Consider the following 22228-nt stretch of genomic DNA (forward strand, 5'->3'; position numbering starts at 1 on the left):
TTCTTAATACCTGGGAATGTAGTTTGCTCTCCTCCTACTTTATAAGTAGAGGTTGGCTTTTGATGACACTGTGCAGTGTGGCTTCTGTTGCCCCACTGTCATTTCTATTATTATTCTTAAGGACAAAACTTTTGCTACAACAATACAAATGAATGTTTTTGCTACAGTCTGCATCCAGGGCATCTATCACATACTGTAGTATAAGGATAATCTCTCACCTCTCTCTCCTAGACATCCAGCCAATGTTCTGTGACCTACATTGAACAAAGATGAGTGTTTCTTCCAGGATACTGTAACTAGAGTGTCCAGGTCAGTTCAGACTTGACCATGGGAGCCAACACTTCAAGCAAAGCACCAGTGTTTGATGAAAATGAAGACGGTAAGAAATGTGCCATACTGACATGTAAAAAATGGAATTTTGTGAAATTGAAATAAAAGCACATGGCTTCACAGTAAGTAGAAGGAGGGTCTACAGGGTAGCTAAGGATGAAGGAGAGTGAACAACAGGATGAAGCTCAAGGACTTTGTATGTTGATATCTAGAATGTATTGTTTACTTTTTATGATGCCTTTGGCAACTTTCATAATCACTACCATTCTACTAGTGGCTTCCCTGCTCCAAAGAGTGCTATATCCCATGGTAGATATTTATATTTAGATGATTGTGTGTTTCCTTTGATGTTCCTTTGACAGTTGAAGTCACTCCTGTGGCAAGTTTCTCTCTCTCTCTCTCTGTCTCTCTGTCTCTGTCTCTGTCTCTCTGTCTCTCTCTGTCTTTCTCTCTCTCTCCCTCTCTCTCCTCATAATATAGAATTGAGTTTTAAAAAGTAGATGCCTTCTGAATTTCCAGCTATCACATTTCTGTATCCCAGACATTTCACAGTAGGGGGTCATTGTGAGAATAACCAGATTGAGGAAAAGGGAAACACTAAAGGCTAGGGTTAATTAGACAAGGAACATTTGTCCTCCTTCCTTCCCATCAAGTCCCAGCAGTGGCATATTGGGATAGAGCCAGTGCCTTGCTCTGTCTTGTTTCCTTCCCATGGTAGAAGATTAGGCACTCTTCTTGGAGTGTATTGGATGGTAGCTGTTAACTATACTCTTAGACAAAGAAACACTGGGTACTAAGTAGTAAGTTGTTCAGGTTTCCAAGAGGGGGAGTCCAGAATAACTTCTAAAGCGTTCTTCTAATTGCACCAGAAATGAGAAGGGTGAAGTAGAGTTTCAGGATTCTATTGAACCTTCAACTAATTCTACTATCAGCTAGCTGTTCAGATTAAGAAACATGTGTAGTCTTCTAGCTCAGTCTTCACTTCAGTAAAGAGGTAGAAAAGAACCCCAAAGAGACTTTCCTGCTCAGAACACATTGTTTGGCTAAATCACACAGCTACTTCTGGATCTTCCAGGCAAGTTTATTGTGTTAGAATGTAAGCTTGATCTTTAAAACAGAAGCAGATCATGAAAAATGGATATATGCTTCCTTCTCTAACTATCTGGAAAACACAGGGCTAGGGAGCTGGCTCCAAGTACCTTGCTTTCCCTTTCTCCTCCCATCTCTAGAAGAGTGCTCATGACCTCACACTTATGGATGAATGGTCCATTTATATCGAACCTCCAGCTGCTAAGAAAGAAAAGTCAGTAAAATGTACTCATTCCTTTAAGGATTTGATCTGGTCTGGCACTTTGATTCACATGCGCATACTCAACTTCTAAGACAGCCTGCAAAATGCATTTTATTGTTTTGGGTAGCCACAAACCTTCTAAAAATAAGTTTTTATTACAAAACTGGGGGTAATTTGAAGTTTGTCACAGATAGGAAACCACTATGTTTGCTATGGTTGATGAACACATTCTGGTATTGAGTGCTTAGATGCACTAAAATACAGAGTATTTCACTGTTCCATACACCTTGTTTCAAATATCAAGCTTTTTGTCATCAACATAGGAATAGCATCACTCTGCTCTCCAGAAAATATTCCATGGGGATAGAAAGAATTATATAACTGGGAAGCTCTTAAACTTTTCATTGCTATTTTTGGTGTCTTCCTTTGTTTTATCAAGTAGTTTAAGGAAGGTTCTAGAGACTATCAATGTTATGTGACTCTCCCATCCTTAAAGCAGAAAGATGAGCAGACTTGCTTTTCATGGGGTTCACTATGCTCTCTGTGGACAATGCACCAGTGCTTGCATGGGAAAGATCTACATAGTAAAAAGAGTCAGAAAATGGGTATCAAATTCATACTTAAGTTGGGAGGGATATTACATCACCTGGAGGTAGGGCATTGTGAGGCTAAGAAAGCACATTTTTTCTTATGCGGTACCAGAGATAGCTGTATATCTAGTGGTTTGATAAACTTTATAACTGTCTTTAAATGATTTTAACAATAAAGTTAAACTAGAAAAGAGATAGGCTTTAAAACTAGGAGGTCTTGACACACTTAGATTGTTCCCTTTTTGCTATCCTGTCCTAAACCCACTGGAAGAACATACAACAGCCTTCATAAAGAGAAAATCTAAAATAACAGAACATTTCCTCTCTGCCTCTTAGAGGGGTTAGGCTCTCAGTTCATTTACATAGGCTGTTACCAGTCTACTGAAAGTGGTTCCCAGCTTGTGGGTCATAACCCCTAAGAGGGTCAAACAACCCTTTCACGGGGTCACCTAAGACCATCCTGCATGTCAGATATTTACATTATGATTCACATCAGTAGCAAAATTACAGTTATGAAGTAGCAATGAAAATAATTTTATGATTGAGAGTCACCACAACAGGAAGAACTGTATTCAAGGGTCATGACAATAAGAAGGCTGACAAGCACTGATATACTGTGAGCCTGTCACTGCTAGGCTCAGAGAACTGAGGAAGAAGGGAGCCTGGCCTTTGTTCCCTCCCTTGGAGGCTGTCACCTAAAGATTGAAGGCAATCATGTGTCAAGAACACAAAACTGGGAAGTTCACCAAGGGAAAGACTCTGAGTGATCTTGGGGGCAGTAGGACAGTGATCACTGGGGCTAGAAGAAGCTATTTTACAGAGGCCTCAGAAAAATAATTCAAGCACAGGGGAAAGCAACTCCAAAGCATAGAGAACGACAACTGGGGAGTATGCACTCACCTGCATCATGGCAGCCATTGGTGCATGTGAGTTTGTCCAAGATGACTTCCCACATGAGTTTATCCCTTTATAAGATCATTATATTTTGAGGAAAAAAGGCACAGTACTCTGATGAAGTCACTATGTGTGTGTGCGTGCATCCGTGTGTGTGTGTGTGTGTGTGTGTGTGTACATGCGTAGGTACTCTTGTATGGAGGTCAGCAGTTGACATTGTGATGTTTCTGCTAGACTGATGGGCCAAAAATCCTCCCCCACCATCAGAATCTGCCTGTCTCTTTCTCCTAACCCAAGTTCTGGGATTACAACCATGTTTAGCTTTTACTTGGGTTCTGGGGCTCTGAACTTTGTGTTCATGCTCATTTTCCTCACTGAGCCAGCCCCCAGCCTCTGTTTTTCAGTTCAGTATTCCCTATGGGCTTCATTTGGCTCTTTGTCCAGCTGTGGACTGAGCACAAGCTAAGGCTGTATTTGACCGCTTTCAAGCTTCTGTCCAATGGGGAACAACAAAATCCCTGGCCAATCAAATATCTATTTCATTTTTATATCTATATTTTTGTATAAATAATAAAACTGGGCCAGAATCTAGAGCACTAAATGAGCCAATTTAATTACTTTAAAAATGCTGCAGAGAAGAACCCTTTAATGTGATGAAAAAAGTATTTAACATTTCCTTTAAGTGGTTTAATATTCCCAGTATATAGTCGAGAAGAATACTGAATAGTTTTCTCTGACAATGTTATATAAGTTATTTCTCATATAAGAGTGTTTTTGTTCATTTTGAAGATAATTAAGAAATAAGATGAACTGTTGCTAGAAGTCCCTTGAGGTGAACTCTCCTTGTTAGAATTCACCCTGATACCAAAAGGTTATGGCAGCTCATCTGACCTCTGACTGTGAAAGAGTCATCTTGTTCGTTACTTTGGTTGATGATGCAACTGGGAGATTAATTTGCTAGCTAAGAAAATAAAGTTTTGCTTATTTAATTTTTTCTTTTTTAAGAAAGATTTGTTTATTTTTATTTTATGTACCTCGGTGATATGACTGCATGGATGTCTGTGTGACAGTGGGGTCAGATCCCCTGGAACTAGACTCACAGACAGTTGTGAACTGCCATGTGGGTGCTGGGAATTGAACCTATGTCTTCTTGGAGAGCAATCAGTATTCTTAACCACTGAGCCATCTCTCTTTCCCCAGTACTTTTTTTCTTGTAAAGCAAATCTTACATGCTTAGTATACATTCTTGAATAACTGTGAGACTTAAGAAAAAGAATGTAAGTGAAGCAGTAAGATGTTCCATGTAAAGTAACCACCCAATTAATAGTAATTAATAGTAGGATTTACTAGTTAGTGCCAGATTTTCTTAGCATGAGCACTTTCAAGTACTTCAGCTTCCTGAAATAAATAGATTAAATATGACAGCAGATACTACAGTCAATGTGGCTGACTAATGATAATACCAATTGAACTGATTTGACAGAATACAGGTTTATAGGTTCTATAGAGATGTATATAGTCCAATCATGGCTTGTCTTTTATCTCTCTAAGATGATATTTTCTTTCATCCTTTTCTTTTCTCTTTTAGTCCCAAAGTGACTATTAAAGTAACAATTTGATTAGCAGACAAGTTTTTCCCCACACTTAATGACTAGACACATATGCTGAGAAAAAATTACTAATGTAAATGAATTTGTCATACACACACAAAAACATGAATGCAAGTCACTTTGGTTTTTAATGTTAATATTGTTGTTAAATTTACTTTAATTCATGTCTGAATGCAGTTGTTTGGTTTTCTTGGTTGTGATAGAATTGCTAATTGGTTCTGCTTGTTTTCTTAAATCAGTATTTTAAAAGTTGAAAAGTTGCAAAAAAGAAAAATTCAACAAAAAGAGGGTGTCTTGTAGTGGTGATGGGTAGTAATATGTTTCCAGGCATACACCGAGAGCAGAGAGGTGAAAAGTTGGCTTAGTTAGTCTAAGAGACAGCTGCCTTTTGTACCTAAGCTAAGGAAAATTGGCCTTAGGTTAAAAGTTTCTCTAAAGAGTTCATCAATGCCCTGAGTTTGCAGGGAGGAGGGGTTGGGAGGGTTCGGTTATTGTATTCTTCTTTGGATTTGGTGGAAACTCAATGTTCTTTCATTTGGCAACACTTGTCTCCTAGGATATGTGGCTGTTTCCAGTTTCCAACATCTTCAGTGACAGAGGCAATGGGGGTTCTACAAAATGTTGAGCCAAGAAAACTGGCCAGAGATTTCAATCCAAAAAAAGAGGAGGTTTACTGAATTGATTCCAGCTAGGAAGGAGTTTGGTATTTACATGTTTCTACTCAAGAGAGTAGGACAGTGAATTGCAGATCGGAGTAGAGCAATATTACTTTATGTTATATTAGTATGTTAGATTGGAGTGGTCAGAAAAGTTAAAAGAAATTTACCTCAATGGAATTGCCATCTTGGTAGCCTAATACTCAGTCAATTCCTTTGTTATTAGTAACCTTAAGTCCAACTGCTTGTGGAAACATTTTTAGTTTGAAAGTCCTTTATTTCTGCATGAAAAGGTGCTGGAAAAGTAAAGAGAGACAAACTAGAAAGCCAAGGAAACAGACATCAAAGTTGGAGCTAGCACTCTGGCTTTGCACTTGAGTGTTGCAGGCAATCAGGAACACATTCAAGAGAATTTATTCAAATCTGGGAAGGTAGCACCTCTTTAGTAATCCACATCCTTGTTAGTATATCAAAGGTTCAGGAATGACCTAGGATATTATAATCTCGGTCTTCTTGAGATGAAATGATATATTTCAAAATTAAATTATTACTTCTGTGGAAACTTTGAAATAATTTGTGGTACAAAATATTCTGTGGGTTTCAGTTGAGGAAATGAGAGGTTGTTTTGAAAGCATCCTTTCAGGCCATTTCCCCTCTTTTGGTTAAATAGGAACAGATTTGATGTGAAATTTTTAAAATACAATTTGTAAAAACATAACACAATTTTCATATTGCATATGAAGAGTGATTATTATTCCCTAAGTACTCTTCCTACATTCTTCATTGCAGCATGTTTCATGTCTATTGAGGTTAATGAGGCAAACACAGGAGAGCTTGGTTTAATTCTGGGATGTTGGACGTATTTGTTTGAAGTAACAGCTGGGTTTATAAAAAAATCATCTTTATGATTGTTTTATTTTCAAGAGTATTTTTATGAACAAGTAAAATAGTTGCTGATGATAACCCTTTATATCCAAACATCTTGTAACTTTAACTAAAGATTTAGGAAAAAGCCTTAGCTCAAGGGATTGCAGAAAACTGTGCCCAGTCCTAAGATACCAACCAAATATATCACCAGCATATAAACTAAAAAGAAATTTAACCAAGGTGTGTTGGGGGAAGGAACATATAACAGGGCTCAGTGATGCCAAGTTTGTCTTTAGAGAACTGATGTGAGCTCTGGGCATAAGAAGAGAGAGGGTAGAGATGACGGTATCCGAGGTTTGCATTATTAAGTAGTGTTGGTTAACATGCCTGGTTGATCTTTGGGAGGATGAACAGAAGTTGCTAATTGTGTTACAACTTGAGAGGAGCAGTTGGGTCCCTGTGAACTGATTACATCTGCCCCAGGTTGCCACCTCTCCATCATAGATACTATCCCTCATTAGGTAGCTGGCCTGTCTTTTCAGGTTTACCACTGCTTGAGGGTATTTTCAGTCTCTAGTCACATTGTTTTTATTGATCGGTGTGGTTTTTGCTCTTACCATGGAGCTAGAGAGGGACAGTGGAAGCTGGTTAGGCTCAGTGACCAGTCCCTCCTTCAGAACTCTGTCGGTGGAAAAACTGAATCTGTAAGCCTGTGCCTGTGTGCAAATGGTCTTCAATAACAGCATGTAAAGCAGACCATCCTGAAAAGCCAAGCCTTGCTCTTTGGCTTGCCTTTAGTTATTATTACCCTTTAATTTATTGATTATATAATGTTAATAACTGTGCATAGCCATATAATCATTTGGGGCTGTTTCATGTAGAAAGATAAGCAGTAAGAAGCCAGGGATGGAATACCATACCATACATGACAGTGAACATGATATAGATAGTGCAGGAGGACTAGGGAACTCAGCGTTATAGATTTGGAATTTAACTGCCAACCACAGCCGTTACTATTTCTTTTAAAACAATTTTTGACTCCTCCCTGGAGGCATGTTCACAGTAAAATAAATACAATTAAGCTTGTTTCCTATTTGAGGACTCCATATCTTTATGTTCTTAAATTTGCTTATGAGACTAATTTAGCACAAGGGTTGGAAGGTTTTATGTAATGACCAGATAGTAAATATTTTATGATCCATAGGCAATATGGTCAGCCTCAATAATAGCCAGTCAACTCTGTCATTAATTGGTAGTGTGACAAACATAGCTCCCTACCAATAAAACTTTTCAGACAGTGATATTTGAATTCCCAGATAGTCTCAGTTCTCATCAGATGATGTTCTTTGATTTTTTCCAGTCAATTAAATGCAAAAGTGATTATTAGTTTATGAAGCGTATGAAAATTGATGGTGGGCTAAGTTTGGTCCATTTCATTTAGTACACACGCTGGAAACCTTTCTGGATTTATAACCAAACCCTCCGCATTTGAGAGATTCGGCAAAGAGGCCACATGTGTTCTTTGATAATCCAGTCTTTACCAGCTCTCATTTGTGCCAATCCCTGAAATCTAGTGGAGTTACTTTGAACAATAATCTAGTGTTTGCAAAGATAATATGTGCAAGTTGGGAAGCATAGATAGATAGATAGATAGATAGATAGATAGATAGATAGATAGATAGATAGATAGATAGAGACAGGTAGATAGACACATATTGTATGCATACATAACAGTTATATACATAGAGTATGTAACTCCAATAAATAATTCAAGTTAATGATTATAACTTGAAATGTGACTAAAGGAGGATTTGCTCCCCGACAGTAGTGTGGACTAAGTTGAATGGCATCCAAAAGTTGGAAACATTAATCCTTCATTTTTGCCTCACTGTTCTGTTTTGTGGTTTCTTCTAGAGTGCCAACGCACTTCCAACATCCAAATAAATTTATGAATTGGAGCCCAGGCGGCGGGACATGAAACACTTAGTGTCCTTTGCTTGGTCTTGGCATCAGTGATGGGTCACAGCAAATCCCAGACTTCCTGGGCACTATGTCTCATAAAAGGAAGGGCTGACAGTGCACACAGCAGCTGTCATTTGCTCCGGAGGAGACTTCTCTGGACAAATTCCACCACATTTTTAAAGATCTTGCTAGACTCCCAATGCTTTAACTATTTGGTGCCACTTTTGTCTGGAATGCTGCTGGACCAATGATGTACTGGAGTCGTTTTTTTACTCATGTGTCATAGGCAACCAGCTTGAGAGCTTGCCTTTGCCCGTAACTAGTACCAAGCTGTCTGGGAGCCATGATTCCCAGACACTTACTGTGAATCAGTGCTATACTGACTAGGTTTCATTTGTCTGTGGGAAAATGGGAAATTAGGATAAGGTAATAAGTTTCTCACCAAGCTAACCCTATTAAAATGCTACTTCTCTTTTGGTCCAAGTAGTTGTGTTTGTAGCATTTGAAGGTTGTGTGAAAATAGAAATTTTTTTTTTTTGTAGTGAGAACTTAGATAAGTGATTTGTCTCTGGCTTGTTTTCTCATGAGTAAAAGGAATCAGATAACAGTGTTTGCCTCCTGTAGTTTTTGTGGAGTGTGAAGTTTTTGACTGGTGTCAAGTACATAATAATAGATATTATTCATTTTCATTGTAATTATCAGAATTATAGTTTTCAGTGATTTTTCTTGGTAAGTAAAAACAAGTCACCCAGTGCTACGGTTTCGTGTGTTCCTGTGTGTGTGTGTGTGTGTGTGTGTGTGTATGTATGTATGTATATATGTGTGTGTTTGTGTATGTGTGACATATACATGGGAGATACATGTGTATATGGGATACACACACACACACACATATATATATATATATATACATATATATATGTATACACACACACACACACACACACACATATATATATTTAGAGAGAGAGAGAGAGGGAGGAAGAAAAATAGGAGGTCTTCTAATTTATAAAATTCAAAGTTATTTCAGAAGTCTATGTATAACTGTTATGAACTCACTTAAGGAACTGACTTAGAGATAATATAAAATGATCTGTTTTATGAGGACTATTGTCATCATGTACGTACAATATGATAGTACCTGGATCACCATGGTGACTGGAGATGGAATTTAGAGAAACTTTTGAAAGCTTAAAGAACACCCATTTTCTCCATAAAGCAATAAGAAGCTAGTGGTGTTTTGAATGTGGAGTAAGATGGACAGGACAAAGGGGACTCAGTGTCCTGGTCTTTGCTTGAGAAGAATAGGTAATAGGAGCTCAGCACATACAGAGGCAGAGTCATGTGTTCTCTTCAAATCTGGTATTGCCAAGTGGTGTTGGTTTTTATCAACCTGACACAAACTAGAGTCACCGATGAAGAGGGAAGCTTATCAGTTTGGTTTTATAAGCAAGTATGTGGGGACATTTTCCTGGTCAATGGCTAGTGTGGGAGGGTTCAATACATTGTAGGTGGTGCCACCCTTAGGCAAGCAATGTACATGCAGATAGACCACTCATATATATAAAATAAAAAAATCAATCTAAAACAAAAAGAAGGCTGAGCAAACTGTGGAGAGTAACTATAAACCAAGAAACAGTTCTGTTTCTATTTCTGCCTTAAGCTTCTGTCCTGACTTCTCTCTATTATTGTCAGTTATCTGGAAATATAAGATGAAATAAACCCTTTCCACCCAAGCTGGTTTTAGTTTTATTACAGCAACTGGAGGCAAACTAGGACCCAACTAGAAGACTAGAACTGAGTGTCTAGTGATGAATGCAAAATCTGGGCTAGAAATAGAGGCACAGGGTTTTATTTTTCACAGACTGATGAATCTTAAGGTAGGGCAGGGGTAGAAAGGAGAAAGTCCCAAACTGAGAAGTCAGGCAGAAGAGAGAGAGATCCAACTAAGGATAGAGATGAAACAGGCAGATCAGAGTGAACAATGCTTGTCCTAACATTTAAGAAATGAAAATGTTCAGAGAAAGAGGGAAGAGTTGTCCATGTTTGATGCTCATGTATAGATGAACAGGCAGACACGTCTATAGGCAAGGGAAGAAAAAGTAACCTTTTTTTTTTGACAAGAGCATGCCAATAGAATTGTGCAAGCATGAGCTAATAAGTAGTTAGGGGTGGATGGGAGGTAAGGAAGTGGACACAGCAAATATACATGTCTTCTTGAAGGCATTTGATCTACAAATAAGCAAAGGATGAGTCAACAGCCAAAGCTGAGTATAGTGATAGATAGAGAAATATATTTCCTTTTCACAGGAAATATAAAGGGAAGGAAGAGTTAAATCAGAAGACAGGGAACCAGGGCTGGCTTCACACATGGTTGTCACACATGGTCTGCCACTCGAAATATTATAGTTATTTTTGAGTATGACCCTTGGACTTTGACTTTCTGTAAGGTCATCTAAGTTCCTTCTTGAACTGTGTATATAAGAGAAGAGAAGAGAAAATGGGAAAACAGATTTTTCCTGGGAATGGACCCCTTGGCTCATATCTTTCTACTTTCCCTGTTAGGGATAGGGGTTGGCTGCTTATTGGGAACCAAAACTTCTGCCAGATTCTACAATACTAAGAGTCTATGTACTGATGCAAAGGTGATTGGTGTGTGAGAGCGACCAAGACATCCCTAGAAAGGGTATAGTAGTGGTTCATTACTCCAAGATGTCAGTTTATCTGGTGGCTTTCTTTATCTTATATTCTTAGTCAGTCCTGTTTCTACAACTAGATACTAAGACGAGTTCATAGAAGAAACATAAAAAAATATCTATTAGCAACAAATTGGCAGAGACAGACAACAATCATAATGTATTTTATCATCAGAACAGCCTGCAATTTAAACACGCACAATCTGGATCCATTGTGGCCCAGGAAGTTTCAACTACTAGCCTGGAATCAGATGTCTCCACCAGAGCCTGAGCCCCCATATAAAATGAACCCTAGTTATTTCAGTTACAGATATATCCTCCTGGGATGCATAGCCAGAGAGAAGTGACAAAATTAAATGAACTGACTTGAGGATGACTCTTCAACTTGCTCTGACTCCTGCTCACAAATTGCTGTGAGCAGTTTCATTTCTGAGTGGTGTTCATCTTCAGTTCTGCAGTGAGTCACAGCCAGACCTCATGGACTAGATTACTGCAGACTGTAAGGTCTTCCCTCAAGCCAGTCATGGAGCTACTCTTGGGGCCTGCTTTCTTTTCCTTACTCACATAGAGTCTAAGCATTCTTTTAGTGGCTGTTTTCCTGTATTTCATACATCATCATTATTTTCTTTAGACTGCTTTAGACCAACGTAATGCTTGTGCCTGTGATATAATCTGCATTTATTTTTATAAAATACAAATGCTGCTTTGCTAACTTCATTTTCGGCCTAGAGTATAAAACAGAAGGATGACTGTTCTAAAACGAATGCCCGATTGCAATATTAAAAGGAATTTCTGCTTAAGTCTTAAATTCCTGTGTACTGCAGTTAGCCTGCCTGCTCTCCCAGAAACCTCACTGAACACTGTAGATATCATATGGCTTATGCACCACGATTGTGGGAAACTTGAAAGGCATATGGGCTTCTTGGTGGCTATTCTAAGGAAATGTATAACCATGGGCTTAAGAGGAAGGTTGATGATTATGAAAGCAATGTGTATAAATTATAGACTGCTCAGAAAACATAATCCAGAGGAAAACTTAGTTTTAGCCTAAAGACCACCATGCCTAATTTTTTGAGGTGTTTTTTCCTCCACAAGTATCTTCTCTCTTGAAGTATCATTCATCTTGATTATCCTAGATTTTTTTTTAAATTTATTATTTTATTTACTTGGTTTTTACTTCTGTAAAGTTTGCTTCAAAACCCTATCTATTGTATTCACTTTTCAATAATCAGTCTTTGCGTTATTGACTAAATTAGTGCATTCAAGTCTTTGTAAAGACTGGATACATTTATAAGAGGCATATGATATATTTGTGGTGATATTGTATACTTCTAGAACCCTACTTCCATAAATATTGTGTGTAGTTCATTGCAACTACTTAAAATTTGAGTTGTTGAAACTATAATTTAGTGGCTATTAAACTCTGCAACATAAATATATTTCAATATGCCTAAAATATATAGTTTTAAATATAAGTGCTAAAACCAAGATCTTTTACATTGAAATGCTGTAATTTAATAAATCTTTAACCGTGAAAAAAATTGTTGCAGGAAGAAAGAATGAATATCCACTATGGTTGAGAATTTAAATCATTTATATATAATACAATAGTATTTAAAGAAGTTTGATTGGCTTATCTATGTATGTTAATTATAAAGATATATAATATTTTAAAAAATAAATATAGCATATATTTTAGTAAATATAATTAACAAACTTTCAAAAATGTATGGATACTTTTAAACCGTTTGTTAAAAAGTGAGTTATTTTAGCATTTTCAGTGTAGACAATATATATTATCTTTAATTGAGCATTTTAAACAATATAAGTGTATAATTCGGAAGCATTAAGCACAGTTACAAAGTTACATAACTGCTACCACCATTCATTCAACGCTAGAACTTTCTTTCTAATGAGAAACAGAATGTCCATTAAACAACAACTCAGGTACTTCTGCCTTCTGCCCTTCTTGACTCTTCCTACCTCTGTCCCAATGACGGAGGGTATTCTAAGCACTTCTTTGTATAAGACAAATCCTTGAGACTGTCTCTTTTTGTCTAGCTTCTTTCACTTTGCTCAGGTTCATTACTACAATGTGCATCAGAATCTCACTATTTTTAGTTGTCAATATTTCGTTTTACAGAGATATTACTCATCTTTGCTTACTTTTTTGTGCTGTAGACTCTTGGTCTATTTATTCAAACTACTGATATCATACTGCTGTAGATATTAGTATACATGTATTTGTCTGAGTCTCTGTTTTTAAACTTTGGTGTATATTTGTAGGAGCAATGTTGCTCAGAGAAAACTCTTAGGTTCAGCTGTGCAAGGCAGTTAACTTGGGGACTGCATGTGCCAGTACATGAGGAAGAAAAATGATGCTTGTATCCCTTCAAGATATTGTCCGTGAAAGAATCCTGTAGTAAGCTAATAGCTGGAGTAAGGACTATGCCTGAGTCTTGCAGACTGAACATCATGACATTTGTCTATTCAAACAGGAGTGGGTGCTCTAAAGACAAGATATTTACATGGATATACTATATTAATTTCATTCAGCATGTGTCATATGCAGGAAACTTCAATGGTCAATAGATTCTGAGAGAAACAGTACACAATAGAAACACAATATCCCCTTAGGGCTAGTATTGGCACCAGTGACATCCTTTGGAATTCTTAGGGTACTCCCATCAAGGATCTTAGCATGGCTGAGTAGCTCTCTACTGCTTTCTGATAGTAAATGTATAATTCCAGCTGTTCTGCACGCTCTAGGAATTTGTTGCTGGAGGTATTATTAGACAATATCTTTCTGCCACATAGCATTTTATCACATTTAAAGTATAATAAATGGATAAGCCATTCTATCTGCATTTTGAGATAGCTACAAGAAGTACATGCTCTTATCTAAAGTAAAGAGCTTGGATTTTGGAGTCACTCTTCACATAAATTTTCTTGACACTGCTCTATCACAGAGATGATGGTTTCTAAGAAGAGAAATCCACTGCCCCAGGACCATGTAAGTCAGAGGTCTGACATCAAAGTGTTGACAAGGTCAAACTCCCTTTCCATTCTCTGACTTTGTTTCACCTAGACTCACTGAAAGTCTGGTAGCCCAGGGTTCTTTGTCTTGAGGCAGGGTAACTACAAATATGTCTGTGTCCTTATACAACGATCTTCACACTGTGTCTATATCTGTATGGAATTTTCTCTCTGCAGGGAAGGATACTAATACTGGATTGGGGTCATCTCTATTGCATTATGACAACATCTAAATTGAACTAAGCATATTTTTTTATAAAAATCATTGCCAAATAACATCATAGTATCTATGTTATCTATAGTAGCTGTGGGTTAGGACATAACTCTTTAGGAGAAACTCAAATTATAGTAGACACTCTTGGTTTGATTATAAATTTCAACTCTCACAAGCTCTAAGACCTTGAATATATTACCCACTGTCTTCAAGACTATTTTATCTGATTTTTTGAGTAAAGATTAATGCAGATTACATAAAATAATACAAGATGGCTAGCACATTGTTCTACAAACTAAAGATTCCAATGTGGTAGTAGACTAGATAATCATTAGCTCTGCAAACAGACATGTGTTTACTGTCTTACTTTAGGATTTTTCCTTAGAGAAAAGGATCATCCATTTACAGGAGTTCTGATTCTTAGCACAAAATCCATAATTTTTTTTCAAGGAACTCCATAAGTTACACAAAGCTAAGTTTCTTCTGTGAATTCTCCTTTTTTTTATTTTTAAATCCGGAGAAACAATCCATGGACTCATCAAAGGCATCCATGTTGGACTGCCAAATTCAAGAATGAGTTTGCACTCATATGCAGAATTTCATGGTTCTTTTGGAAGAGGATTTGTATAGGGGACCTTCAATCTACATGGTTCAGGGCTAAGTTGGAGAGAAAGATTGCCATCAGAAAGGAGAGTGAGCAGTGCTTATAACAGCAGATCTCATATATAGGTATCTTTTCAACAGTCTCTTCTTAATCATATTGGTCAGTATGAGGAAATGATCAGCTGCACTGATGTGCAGAGCAGGGAACAGAAACTCTGAGAGAAGAACATGTACACGCCCAGACAATTAGAAAGAGGTAGAAATCATATGCCTGCCCTCCACTGCTTGCCTTCAAGTCCAAGAATACTGTGCATCTCACATTTGCTCATCCTTTTTTCCCTTTTCTTTCTTTCTTTTCTTTTTTTCCCAATTTGACTCATGAAATAATCTTGGGATATAAATAAGAAAACCATTATCATATGCTTCACTTTTTTGATTCAGAGAGATGAGTCTGAAATGATTTCCAAAGATCCACTAGCCAAAATCTCAAAGCCAGGGAATAATAAATAAATGGCTAATTCTTACTCTTACATATAATTCTTTCAAAAACAAAATTAGCTCTTGTTTACTAAGCATTTGTTATACCCTCTATATATTTACTACATATTATTTCACTTACTCCCTCCCACCTTCTTGTAAGGTAGGTGCATCATAATTCCATGGCATAGGTAACAGAAAACACCATCAGGAGAGCATGAACAGAATGTATTCTTGTATTTTCATTCTCTCTCTTTTTTTGATGGGGGATCTCCTAATGTGGCCCAGGCTAGCTTTAAAGACACAATCTCATGGCTCAGTCTTGTAAATTCTGGGATTACCATTATTCACTACCATATACTGCTTGAAATTTTCTCTAATATCATGTGGTTTAAGATCTTGGCCCAGAAGCATAAAAATCAGGCCAGGGGAGATTTCACTATCAGACCAGATACTAGAAAGCAGATAGAATGTAATCAGGAGAACCAAGTTTTAAATAAAGTAGAGAGAGCTTGGTCCTGAGCAGATTCACCAACTAAAGCTCCCAGTCATTAGGAAGAACAGTGTCAGGAGCCACTAGAGGCAGAGGTGAAATGGGAGATCTAAACTGAGAATATTTGAGCATCTGTCCAGAAATTCCTTTCCTTCTAAGAACTGGCCAGGGAAAAAAACAAAACTAAAGCAAAACAAAGCAAATATGTAAACAAGCCAAAACCATAAAAAAAAAATAACAGTTGATTGTCTATGCTGTTGTGTAGCTTTTCCTTTGTAAAGGAAGCATCCTTAATGAAAAGATAGGCGATGGCTACAGGAGGCAGAGGGCCTGGGCAGAGGGATGTCTCCTACTGCAGCCACATTCCTCTCTTCCGACGGTCCCCCCACTTCTCAAAGTGGCAAATCAGCCTTAGTACCCTCCAGAATACGTTTAGAGGTTTTTTTTGTTTGTTTGTTTTTGTAAGTCAGTATCCTAGCCATGTCTATATAGAAGTTATACAGAGACACTTACTCCACACAAGATTCATATACTTATAGTGACCTAACAGAACATTAGAGATACACATTTAAATATGAATATTCCAAACCCTCGTAAATGGTTCTAACAGAACCTGTAGAAACTCAAGCTGATTTACATGAAGAGAGAGGAGAAACAACTTAGGTGAAACTCTATTAGTGAGACAGAAAAAAAAAAATCTAAAAGCAACAGGGAGAAAAAAGGGGTAGAGTAATAGCCGGAAAGCAGAAAAATAGTTTTGGGAAAACATCTTTAGGTATAAGTGGAAAAATTCAAAGATGATTTAGATGATAAATTTAGGATAGTTTGTTAGAATAACAAGAAAACAGAGATAGGAAGCAAAAAGTAAATCTGAGAACATTTAAGGGCAGGGCAATGTAGTAAAAATTGGATTTTCTAAACCATACAAGGTGAGAAAATAGTGAACAAGTGTGTAATCTCAGAGCATGGAGGACTAAGACAGGAGGATCCTGAGTTCAAAGCCAACCTGGGCCTGAGTGAGACCAAAGTTTGAAATAATAGGAAACAACAGTAGCTACAACATACAGAGAGGAAAAATGTAGAACAGAGGGAAGGGAACCAACACTGTAACTGACAAAAATGATCCTGGTATTGGTATCATATGCCTATGTCATCGTGAAATTTGAAACAGTCAACATAAATATATGGTTAGGTGTTGGGGAAGAAAGTTTTGGTCTAATGAAATAGCCATGAAAATAGTGATTGACTTCTTAGTAACAACATTAAAAGTTACCAAAGGAGAGCAGTGTTTTCAAGTTCTGAGGAAAAATGTCAGTGTCCAATAGTGATGTTCAGCACAGAGGCAAACTACCAGTGAGCAAATAAAATGAGGCTTTACAATATTTTAAAATTGTATCTGTATACATTTCTAATAAAGCTGCTATGAGATATGTTTATTCAAAAAGCAGAGTAGCCCTAAGGTGCAGGTGAAGGACAGCTCAGGAGGACACCTGCCCAGCAAAGAAAATGAGGTGACTGGAACAGATCAGAGGACTCTTGGGAAATTTCTATAGAGATGTCATCATGACTGATGCCCTTGAACTTAATCATAGGTATTAGACAACTAAGTTTAGAAATGATAAGAGGAAAAAAAAAAACACAGGCAAGTAAGGACATGTGTAGACAAGACAATTAGTCTCCCAGGGAAAATGACAAGCATACAGGGATGACATATACCATCCATCACAACAGGGGAATCCTGGTTTATCGCATGACACTGATGTGGCATGCCTTTATGCAGTAGGAAGAAAGGAAGTAAGGATTATGAGGTAGCTGAAATGAGGAGGGCAGATACAATCATATTGGAAAGATGGGAGTGTGCTGTGTTTAAATCGGAAAGAGTAAACGAATGAGGCTATCTCCACCCGGCCTCTTTGAAGTCCAATAACTAATTCATAACACTGAAAAGGAAATGGACAATAAAAGTATAGTGTTTTAAGATACAAATGGAACTGCCCATGTAGAATAGCTGTTTCTGTGAGAGAACAATGGGGGAGCATGACTGTTATATTTTCCATAAGAAAACCTTTAGAAATATTTGAGTTTTCAAGTTATCTATAAGCACAAGTATAAAAACTTAATAAAGAAAAATAAAAGTTTGAAAAAAAGAAATAGATCAAAACGTGAGTGATGGTTATTTTTAGGTAGTTTAATTTTTTTCGTGTCTCTGCTGTATTGTATTTTTATAACTTAAGAAATTTTAAATAAAAATAACCCTTTACTGTAAACAGTAAATTGGAAGCTTAGAAGATCCAGATATATTTTTACAGTATCTTCTAAGTGGGGGCTATAGAAATCTAATGCAACCCTTGCTGAATCAAATCATTTTTTTATCTTTTATCAAAGCATTCAATCCTCATGAAAAGCTAAGAAATACAACAACCATGCTTTACTCTTCTCTTATATTTCTGAAGGCCCACAATACCACTCAAACTGAACTAATAGTAAACTGCAGCTATATATTTGCTATTTTTTTTGGTCTGTCCATATATACATCCATCAGTCCATCCATCCATCCATCCATCCATCCATCCATCCATCTTCCCTCCATCCATCCATCCATCTGTCCATCTGTCTGTCTGTCTATCATCTATCTGTTCTAGTTTCATTCTGTTGCTATGACAAAAAAAGCAATTTAGGTAAGGAAAGGGCTTATTTTAGCTTATAGATTATATAGTCCATCACTGAAGGACGTTAAGGCTCGATTTAAAGTGGAAACCATGAAGGAATGCTGCTTGCTGCCTTGCTCACAGGCTTGTACTTCAGTAACTTCCTTGTACAGGTCAGTACCTTCTGTCCAGTACCTCCAACAATGGGCTGAGCCATCCTACACCAATTAGCCTTCAAGATAATCCCTAACACATATGCTTTGATAAAGACAATTACTCAGTTGAGACTGTCTTTTCAGGTGATTCTACACTATGTCAAGTTGACAGTTAATGATAATTATGACACTATCATCTTTCTTCATATATTACCTATCAATCTATTATCTGTTAGTCATATTGCCCTTTCATCATTCTCTCCTATCTATCTATCTATCTATCTATCTATCCATTTATCTATCATATATATTTTTGCCTATCTATCTATACATCTATCAATTATCCATCTTCACCTTCCAGAAAGGTTAGTGAATTTCAGTGACACATGTGCTATAGAAAAAAATGAAATCATGAAAATGAACAAGGTTTTTTCAGACCGCTAAATCTGTTCTTGTGTGTCTTTGTCTCCTTCCCCTTGGGGAACACAGGTTTCCTGAGGACATGACTAAGTCCATCTCGCCTTTCCTTTCCCTATCAGTGCTTATAGAGCCCCAGGCACCCAGATGCTCACTGAAGGTTTGCTGATTTGACTCTCCAGCACAGCTGTGGCTTCTGGGGGCGTGATTTCAGCTTCTTTCTTGTCTTTCTGTGACTGTCCTAAAAGGCAGTAAGCAAGCACTTCTTGCTAAGTGATTCCATTTGAGATGCAACACAGCAGATGAGACACTCATTGAATTCATGCAGAACTGTACAATGGACTTGATGAATTATTTTCTTAAGTACTATCTCAAACCTGTCTGGCCCTTTTCTTCTTTCCTTGGCCAACCATGCAGTGTCCATTCTTACAAGTAAACAAGGTTAGAGCAGGGGCTGATTCTATCTCTGTTTGGCAGGCTGTGATTTAATTTTGGTGCCTTTCTGTTGCCATAGTGAAATACACTTACTCCTGTTCAAAGATCACACAGCTCCAACAAAGCAAATATCGTCTGACTCTCCTGTTAATTATCCTCAGTTGCTGTAGAGCTTCCACTCAGGCCCTCGCTTAGGAGAGTTGGTGTTTATGAAGTAGATGGAGAAAAAATGGCAGCTCTCAACACTTCTGCCTCATTTGGAAAATAATGCAGAGCTTGTGGCTTTAAGATAAAAATCCAGTATCTGCAAAGAGATCTGAACTGGGAATAGTATTAGGAAAACATCCACATGGAGACTCCTGTTACTATCCACCCCACAAAGACATCATAACATGTTCTCATTTTATTTATGTATTTATTTGTGTGTGTGTGTTCACTCATGCATGCATATGCATGTGGATCACACAAGACCAGAGGACAGCTTGCAGAAGTGGGTTCTTTCCTTCCATAATCTGAGAGATTGAACTTAGGTTGTTAGGCTTGGTAGCATGTACGTTTACCTGATGAGGCATCTTACTGTTCCCAAGAGGTCTTTTAACAATGGGCTATTGGTGTGACCTCTTAAGAGATGCACAGTATTAACAACAATGTACTAAAAAGTGATAAACAGCAAAAAAAAAGTTTCATTTTCTTCCAAAGCCATCCAAGTACCTTAGAGCTGGTACTTCATTTCTCAATCTTAATTAACAAGTGTCTATTAAGCATGTCTTCCAAATGACTCAGCCTATATTCTTGATACTAAATATCCTCTGTCAAATTCTCCAGCAGTAATAGTAACAATTCATATAGTGAGATCCTACTCTACTAAAAGCCACTTACTTGGTCCACATCATTGCTGTAGCTCATGTTACCTGGGCTTTATAATCATTTTAGAAACTGGACTACGTGTGATCAGAATCTTACAGAGGAAGAAAGTGAAATGTAGAGAAATTAAATTCTGTTCTTAATATTGGTAGCTCTAATTAGTAGCATAGCCCAAATCGAAACTCAGAGACCCATAGCTGTGCTAATGTATTCTATATCTCAGGCTCATTGTAATATTGAAATCATGGAACTTGGAGCCATACAAAATCAGACTGAAGTCTGAGCCCCAGTATTGGGAGATTTTAGTTTTTGGGTGTTGCCTCAGTTAGGGTTTCCTTGCTGTGAAGAGAGAGACAGCATGACCAAGGCAATTCTTAGAAGCACAACATTTAACTGGGGCTCACTTACAGGTCAGAGGTTCAGTCCATTATCAAGGGGGGAACATGGCAGTGTCTAGGCAGGCATAGTGGTAGGAGAAGCTGAGAGTTCTACATCTTGTTCTGAAGGCAAACAAGAGAAGACTGTCTTCCAGAAAGTTAGGATGAGGGTCTTAAAGCCTACGCCCATAATGACACACTTCCTCCAACAAGGCCTCATGTACTCCAACAAAGCCACACCTTTTAACAGTGCCACTTCCTGTGCCAAGCGTATTCAAACTATCACAGGTGTATATGACATATACATCTACAAAACACTAATAATTTTACTACCTCACAGTATTTGGGTAAGGATTATATATAAAATAGTATTTGTTATGATGTCTGGATGATAACATGCATGCATTTTTATTTTTTTATTTTATTTTTTATTTTTTGGAGACAGGGTTTCTCTGTGTAGCCCTGGCTCTCCTGGAACTCACTCTGTAAACCAGGCTGGCTTTGAACTCAGAAATTCGCCTACCTCTGCCTCCCAAGTGCTGGGATTAAAGGTGTGCTCCACCACTGCCTGGCATGCATGCATATCTTTATAGGTATAAATATAATGGATATAACTTAACTTGGGACAGGCTGGAAGCAGCATAGATATTTTATCAATCTTTCATGTGCAAAGCCATAAATTTGCTCGAGACTCAAGGATAGGATAAGGGTGGAAATGAATATCTAAGTCAATCCGTTTAATCACTTGTCCCTTAATGACTTCTAGGGATTTGGGTCATTTTGTAAGTGGATTCTTCCTGTTATTCCTTGCGATGTCCACTGTTAAACTTCCTCCTTGCTTTGGAAAGCCCAGATGAAATGTTGCCTTTCCTAGAAGGCTTTTAGTCTTCTCAACTAAGAAGAACTTTTTCCCACCTTAGAAATCTTGTGTGTGTTACTATATAGAATAGTGTTCCTATAAAAATCTATGCAGACTTGTGTTAGGTGGGTTCTATCAGAAACTCCAGATTCTTTGGCTCATCTGTAAGGAGATAAGAGCAGTTGTAATTACTGAAAAAAGAGAGCCCCCCCCCACATATACTAGTTGCTGCCCACAGCCTGTGCAAGGAGCTCCAGTAACTGAGCATTTCTTGGTCCTCTGTGCAATGACCTAACTTCCTTTGAGTGGCAGCTGCTTCTTGACATAACCCCAATCTATCCATTGGCTCATCAAGCCAGACTTGCCTAGGATTGTTTCTTTGGTTGTCATCTGTGTCCTGTTGAGATTCAACAAATGTCTGTTCATGTCCCTGTAGTAAAAAGGGACACAGAAGTTTGCATACTTTTGCCTGGGAAGTATGTTTTCTGATATTTCAGTTGTTGTGGTTTAAATGAGTCCCTAATTTTCATGTGTTGGAAACTAAATACCAAGATCAGCATGTTGATAATATTTGGAGTGGAGCTTTTAGGATATATTTGGGATTGGATAAAGCCATTGAGAAGACAATATGACAGGACTGGTGGCTTTATAAGAAAATGAAGGGAAGACATGCTCAAGAGATATGTGATCAAGAAGAGGGGGCACTAAGAGCTGGCACATGGTTGCTTTGTCTCACCTTTGATAATGTCTGCCA

The 22228-nt window shown here is 37.7% G+C and overlaps 1 protein-coding gene across 1 annotated transcript in view; it reads left to right on the plus strand.

The window, feature by feature from the left end:
• Positions 1–227: 227 nt before the first annotated feature.
• Positions 228–22228, plus strand: part of Stk32a (serine/threonine kinase 32A) — a 100187-nt gene continuing 78186 nt past the window's right edge. Inside the window, exon 1 of the mRNA XM_028777215.1 lies at positions 228–379. Within this exon, the coding sequence (XP_028633048.1) occupies positions 328–379 (52 nt within the window). The 5' untranslated portion in view covers positions 228–327. The remainder of the gene's footprint in view (positions 380–22228) is intronic.

The sequence above is a fragment of the Grammomys surdaster genome, unplaced genomic scaffold (genome assembly GCF_004785775.1).
Source record: "Grammomys surdaster isolate TR1022 unplaced genomic scaffold, NIH_TR_1.0 278, whole genome shotgun sequence".
Classification (NCBI taxonomy): domain Eukaryota; kingdom Metazoa; phylum Chordata; class Mammalia; order Rodentia; family Muridae; genus Grammomys; species Grammomys surdaster.